The 7,500-nt window shown below is 39.6% G+C and overlaps 1 protein-coding gene across 1 annotated transcript in view; it reads left to right on the top strand.

Moving 5' to 3' along the window:
- LOC123518905 (WSC domain-containing protein 2-like) overlaps positions 1 to 7,500 on the top strand; it is a 13,386-nt gene that overhangs the window by 4,880 nt on the left and 1,006 nt on the right. Inside the window, exons 2-5 of the mRNA XM_045279965.1 lie at positions 1,482 to 1,607; positions 2,454 to 2,523; positions 2,979 to 3,127; positions 6,566 to 6,689. Of these exons, the coding sequence (XP_045135900.1) occupies positions 1,482 to 1,607; positions 2,454 to 2,523; positions 2,979 to 3,127; positions 6,566 to 6,689 (469 nt within the window). The remainder of the gene's footprint in view (positions 1 to 1,481; positions 1,608 to 2,453; positions 2,524 to 2,978; positions 3,128 to 6,565; positions 6,690 to 7,500) is intronic.

Here is a 7,500-nt window from a genome sequence, read left to right on the forward strand (position 1 = left end):
AAACAGTCGGCGCTAATTTTGGATCGGCATGTTAAAGGTTACCGCTGAAAATCGATGGACTATCTTTAGCAGCAAGGAAGCAGTCTGGCCCGGTCGACCCAGCATTCCTCGAGCTGCTGCTGGGGTCAATTAGCTCCTTGTAGTCTTGATGAGAAGGTTCTCTTTGTGGTGTATCCGATCAGGAAGTGCTGGATTATTAAAGGAACCACAGAGTTATCACAGTGAAGCTTTGTACAGAGTAATGGCTTAAGATTGTAACACTGTGAGGGGTTTGAAAGGAAGGCTGTGTATAGATCGAGTGTTAGTGAGACATTGTTTGTGTTTTGGTCCCTTATTCTGAAAGGCTTTGCTCTCTCACTATCACTGCTTTCCAAAGGCGCCTGTTGAAGATACTCGTGTTTTTTTTTTAGTATTTTCATGGTTTTGGTGATAGTCTGGCAAGATTTTTAGTTTATTAAAAGAAGAAACACTTTGCTCTCTCACCATCACTGCTTTCCAAAGGATTTTGTTGAAAATACTCGTGGTTTTTTTTAGTATTTTCATGGTTTTGGTGAGAGTTTGGCAAGCTTTATTGTTTATTAAAAGGATAAACTGTCTTGAAATCCTGGCTAGTTGTCTCCCTTGCAAAATTGTCGTAGTGAGAGAGGAAGGCGTTTCTAAATACGGGCGTTAGTCTTATCATGAACACGGATAATTGTTGTTTGCATTTTCCTAATTCTGGCCTGTGGAATGGAGCATAGAGTAAGAGTGGTGGTGAATCTTTTATAATTATATCATGATTGCTAGCCTCGCTGGAGTTCTACCCAATATGACCACGTGGTACAGTGGAACCATGCGTGTTTTGGGATCCGAGGGGTCTTCAAGCGCATTGGTTCGAATCCTGTCAACGGTCCGAGTGTAGGTGGGGCTTTCTCACTCGGTGCAACGGTTTTCTAGCGGGTGGGCTTTGAGATAGGAGATACCCTAAAAAGAATACCCTTTAACACATAAATTCCCGTGAAAAGCCCACATGGTATAAAGAGAAACTCAGGCTGTTGTTCTCGTATGTATTTAGAAAGGCAGGAAGTAAATTTATGAACAAAGTATCTGTTTACATGTTTCCGTACCAGTGAAAGTCTATGCACCACACACACACACACACACACACACACACAGAGTTAGAGAGAGAGAATGTTCTTCTTTTACCAACAAAAGCAAAAGAAAAGAAAAAAAGAAGTTTGCTGTAGAAAATAAAAGTGAAGACAAACTCTCTGTACTCATACCTCGTAATAAACACCAATCTTCAACTCGAACATTCGCTGTCCCTTCAAGAAAAAAAATATTGACTACCATGCAAGGAAGGAAACTCATTATAATCGTACGCGGAAAGAAGTCTGCTTATGAAAATCCCTATGAACCTTTTCCCATCTCGTCACTTTGCTTCCTCTCTCGTCATCTCTGGGAAGCAATCACCTAATCTCTTCCTCCATTCGTTGCTGCAGGGATGAAGGAGAGACAGAACCTGAAGGCCGTGGTGGTGGTGACGGCGGCAGCGATCGTGGTAATGATGATGATGATGGCAGGGATGTCCTCTCCGCCCCTTCCGATGTTTCTAACCAGTCTTAATGGTAAGGTGTGTGCGTCTGTGTGTGTGTGTGTGTGTGTGTGTGTGTGTGTGTGTGTGTGTGTGTGTGTGTGTGTGTGTGTGTGTGTGTGTGAGTATGTGCAGTGTCTTTATTAATCCGTCTCTATGAAGGTGTAAACAAATTGCTCAGCTTCAGTAATAAGGATAGGACGAGAAATGATAAATTCAGCTTAATAAAATTTGGATTGAAATGTAAAAAGAGGGATGGAAAAAAAATGGTTAATAAAAGTGGCAACTAACCGTAATGTCCCGAGTAATCAGATTATTATTAATGTTGAGTCAATAGGCAGCTTTGAACCCCTTCAATTCTAAGACATATTTTTATCATGAGTTTTTGTGTATGATAAGACGATTTTATTTACAGTAGGAAGGGTCTATGGAAGTCAAAAGATTAATGGCCAGAGTCTTCACTATTTTAATCCCATCATAAATTTCTGAAGCTGTATAAAATCAACAAATAGTAAGCAGAATGAATAAGAAAACGTGTAATGGCACTGAAGAGGTTAAAAGAATAGCGAAATTAATAGACAGTAGTGACAGATAGATCTAGATAGATATAGATAGCCCCGTGTTGGATTGATGATGCTTCCCGTATTCTTAACCCCATCGGTACCACAACGCGTTTATATATTCTTTGTACTTACTATTTAACGATTTCATACAACTTCAGAAACTAATGTGAGGGATTAAGATAGTGAAGATTGTGGCCATTAATCTTTTGACCTCCATAGACTCTTCCTAGTGTAAAAAAATCATCTAATCACACCAAACAAATCATGATAAAAATGCGTTCCACTGGGTTTAAATGCTAGTGTTGTTGTGTCCACAGAATCATCATCAGTCCCGGCAGTGAGCGGCGGTGTGGTGAGACTGTGGCCGAGGGACGAGAACTGCTCCTGGTGAGAGAAATGAATGCCTCAGACAGTTGTGGTCATGAGTCGAGTAGCTTTCTGCATTCACTCCACCTTTCTCTCAGTTTTAACTCCTTCATTACCATGGCACGTTTTGCTTTTATTATTCAGGCTACTATTTGGTGATTTTATTCAGCTCTAGAAATTCTGAGTAAGTATGATTTCCTGTCAGTTTACTTTTCTTTCTATTTTACATTTCTAGTTCTGTTGATTTCATAACTTTTTACTACATTCTCTCTCTCTCTCTCTCTCTCTCTCTCTCTCTCTCTCTCTCTCTCTCTCTCTCTCTCTCTCTCTCTCTCTCATTATCTATCTATCTATCTATCTATCTAAACTGCAGGTATAAAGATATAACACACTGTTCTCCCCTCTCTATGTCTTTCCTGTCTCCTTTCCCATGTCCTGTGCGTCTTGGGTGTGTGTGGCGCGCCTGGCTGCGACAGGGCTGAGGTGCGGTTCAGCGCTGGTCTGGCCGGTTCCTGGTTGCTCTCCTTCCCTCGCTCCGGCAACACCTGGACGCGCTACTTGCTGGAGGCCGCCACTGGGGTCTTCACCTCCTCCGTGTACAACTCATCCCGCCTGCGTGAACTAGGTGAGAGAGAGAGAGAGAGAGAGAGAGAGAGAGAGAGAGAGAGAGAGAGAGAGAGAGAGAATACAGGCAGCTTCGTAGAGTGACAGGCCCGATATATATTTTACCACTAAGGATAAAAAGGCCTTTCGTATTATGGAAATCTGAAAAAGCCATTGTCAGGCGTCACTAGCAGCTGTGTGTAGGAATCAGAGAAACCTGGCGTGTCTCGGAGGCCTTACACTGTGCACCTCGCCCTCACACCGCCCGTCACAGCATACATGTTTACCTATTCGTGAGACTGACAACTCAATGGGATTTTTTTAATTGATATTTTCGTTGCCCTTGGCCAGTATTTCTCTCTTACATAAAAAAAGTTGATGTGTTTGTGTGTATTGAAAGTTACTAAGCTCTATTTACTGCCATAGCCTTTACTGAGGTTCAATAGAAGGTGTTGGAAGTTTCAGCACCATGACGTGTTTTCATATTCATTCTGGTTACTATTTGCTGATTTTATACAGCTTCAGGTACTTATATTGGGAATAGAATAGCGAAGACTATGGCTATTAATCTTCTGACCTCCATAGACCCTTCCTGATCTAAATAAATAAATAAAATAGTTCAGTCATATCCAAAAAATGCGTTCCAGTACTGAAGTGGTTAATTTTCAAGACGCTATTGATGTTTTTGCTTCTCATCTTTAGGGAATTGGCGTCTCTGTAAGCATTTTCATTCTGCCTTCTTTGCCTTTTTGTTTCCCCCTAGCCAGACTCTCTCCTATATAAAAGGGAAAACAGTGAATTAATGAAGACGTAATTCTAATATTCCATCGCCTTTATCTTTATTGTAGGTTAGTGAAAGGGTATAAGCGATTACCCAAAGGAAGTAATACAAAAGATTGCACTGGGATTTTTTTTTTTTTTTTTTGCCGTTGTAATTAGTATTTCGATGAGAGAAGTGATCTATTAGGAGGAGTCTGTCTTTACTAACCTTGACGTCTCTCTCTCTCTCTCTCTCTCTCTCTCTCTCTCTCTCTCTCTCTCTCTCTCTCTCTCTCTCTCTCTCTCTCTCTCTCTCTCTCTCTCTCTCTCTCTCTCTCTCTCTCTCTCTCTCTCTCTCTCTCTCTCTCTCTCTCTCTCTCTCTCTCTCTCTCTCTCTCTCTCTCTCTCTCTCTCTCTCTCTCTCTCTCTCTCTCTCTCTCTCTCTCTCTCTCTCTTATCTTGGAATGGTTGGTAGGGAGAAACCTTCAATTTTACTAACTTATATCTTTTCACTCTAAACATTTGGTGGGGAGGAGCTTTCATCTTCACTAATATACTTAACCCTTTCAGTACCATGACACGTTTCCATATTCATTCTGCTTACTATCTGGTGATTTTTACACAGCTTCAGAAACTTATGTGGGGGATTAAAATAATGAAGACTCTGGCCATTAATCTTCTGATCTCCATAAACTCTTCCTGATGTAAATAAAACCGTCTAATCATACCCACAACTCCTGGCAAAAATGCGTCCCAGTAATGAAAGGGATTAATCTATTCATTTATTTCCTCATTGTTGTCGATGGAAAGGAAGATTCACTAACATTACTTTACAATATATTCGAGTAACTGATCAACAAATTCTTGAAGACTAACACTTCTGACGCTGCTTATTCTTTAATATCCTTTTGCGTTCCTTCAAATATCCAACGTATGTGATGGCGGCGCTGACCTCAAAACACCTCATTATGGAAAGCAGTGACCTGTGCCCCTCATCCCACACGCAGGCAGGGGTCAGAGAGGTTAGGTGGCCTTGGAAACCCTCCCCGCTGCAGGATATTAGGGAGTGGATGCAGTAGGTTATTTGTGGTTATGTCTTGGCTTGAGGGAAGAGACTTAACTTCTTTCAATACTGGAGACACATTTTTGCTTTAAGATTTGTGTACGATTAGACCATTTTATTGACATTAGGAAGTGTCTATGGAGGTCAGACTGTTAATGGTTAGAGTCTTCACTGTCTTAATCATCCCACGTGAGTTTCTGAAGCTGTATAAAATCGCCAAATAGTAAGCAAAATGAATATAGAAACGCGTCATGATACTGAAGGGGTTAATTTTGATAAACACTGTAACTCTCTCACTGTTAGATACTTTTATTTCAGAAGCGACGATGACTTTTAGAAAACTATTTACACTGGTCTTTTAAATAGTCTTATAGAAAAACAGAGACAAAATTAACCTGTTATTCCTTCCTTTTTCTGTGTATTTAAGTCCATTTGTCTTAACAGTGTTGTCGATGTTTATAAAGAACCATCATTAAAGTGACAGGGTTTTCTCATTCGCTCATATATTTTTAAGGGTTACGGGGGATGATTAACAAGGGTTCATTTGTGTGTGCTTCTTTTCTTCTCTTCACCCCTTCAATAACATGACGCGTTGCCATATTCATTCTGCTTACTGTTTGCTGGTTTTATACAGCTTTAGAAACTTACGTGGGGGAATAAATTAGTGAAGACTGTGGCCATTAATCATCTGACCTCCAAAGATCCTTCCTAATGTCAATAAAATGGTCTAATCGTACACAAATCTCAAGCTTAAAATGTGTTCCTGTATTGAAGTGTTTAATGGTGTAGGTGTGAGAGCATTCTTGAAAGTCACAAAAAACTTTCACTGACGCCATAAATAACTATGAGATAATAACAAATGACTGTCTCTCTAACAATAGCGACTAGTTAGGTATTTTGTTAGGACCGTACATATAATTCGTCATAACTCGTCATAATTCTCATAACTGTCTTTGTTGTCAGTGAAATGAAACACATGGTTAACTTACTCCAGACTGCTATTGCTACTACTACTACTACTACTACTACTACTGCTGCTGCTGCTGCTGCTGCTGCTGCTGCTGCTACTGCTACTACTACTACTACTGCTGCTACTACTACTACTACTACTACTGCTACTACCACTGCTACTACTGCTGCTGCTGCTGCTGCTACTGCTGCTGCTACTACTACTACTACTGCTGCTACTGCTACTGCTACTGCTACTACTACTACTACTACTACTACTACTACTACTACTACTACTACTACTACTACTACTACTACTACTACTACTACTAATAAATAATAATAATAATAATAATAATAATAATAATAATAATAATAAATAATAATAATAATAATAATAATAATAATAATAGCTTAGTATACCACCTACTTACCCTCCTACCTACTTACAAACGTATTTAGCTTAGTACTACTACTACTACTACTTTTTCTATTAATTTTCTTCTTTTTCCTCATTCCCTCTTTTCCTCCTACTCCTCCTCCATCTCCTCCTCCTCCTCCTCCTCCTCCTCCTCCTCCTCCTCCTCCTCCTCCTCCTCCTCCTCCTCCTCCTCCTCCTCCTTCCTTATATATACCGTTTAGAATTAACATGGACGAGTGACTTTGCCTTACGCCGCCCTTCTTTCGCAGGGTTCCTAGGGGAGGGCGTGTCAGCGAGGCGCGGCACAACCCTCACCACCAAGACTCACTCCCTGCAGCCCCTCGCCAGACACCCGGACTTCCCCGTCGTGGCCATCGTCAGGAACCCCGCCAAGTGAGTGCCAATAGAGGAAAGTTGTTGTTATTTCTAGCCATTTTCTGCGTACGAGTTGTGGTTCTTTTTCATAATTTCTCAGTTTTTCTTGATATTTTTTTTTCTCTTCTTTTCTGCATTTGTTTTTGTCTGTTTGTTGTTGGTGCTGTTGTTGTTGTTGTTGTTGTTGTTGTTGTTGTTGTTGTTGTTGTTGTTGTTGTTGTTGTTGTTGTTTGTTGTTGTTGTTGTTGTTGTTGTTGTTGTTGTTGTTGTTGTTGTTGTTGTTTGTTGTGTTGTTGTTGTTTTTGTTGTTGTTGTTGTTGTTGTTGTTGTTGTTGTTGTTGTTGTTGTTGTTGTTGTTGTTGTTGTTGTTGTTGTTGTTGTTGTTGTTGTTGTTTGTTGTTGTTGTGGCTGTTTGTTGTTGTTGTTTGTTGTTATTGTTTGTTGTTGTTTGTTGTTGTTTGTTGATTTTATTTTTTGTACCTTTTGTTCACTTTTTTGTCTATTATTTTGAGTTTTTTTTATCTATTTCCTTGTTTTAATGGATTTTTTTTTTCTTGATTTATTTTGTCTTTTGTTGTTGTTTGTTGATTTTATTTTGCACTTTTCGTCCATTTTTTTGTCTAATATTTTGAGCTGCGGATCTTTTTTTTATCATTCCTTTATTTTATTTGTAGTTTTTCTTTTCTTTATCTTTTTTTACATATTTTTTTTTCTTATTAAGCTTAGTTAAGTTAGTTTAGCTTCCATATGTTTGATTCAGTTTTAATTTATCCTCTCTCTCTCTCTCTCTCTCTCTCTCTCTCTCTCTCTCTCTCTCTCTCTCTCTCTG

This window comes from Portunus trituberculatus, chromosome 44 (genome assembly GCF_017591435.1).
Source record: "Portunus trituberculatus isolate SZX2019 chromosome 44, ASM1759143v1, whole genome shotgun sequence".
Taxonomy (NCBI): Eukaryota; Metazoa; Arthropoda; class Malacostraca; order Decapoda; family Portunidae; genus Portunus; species Portunus trituberculatus.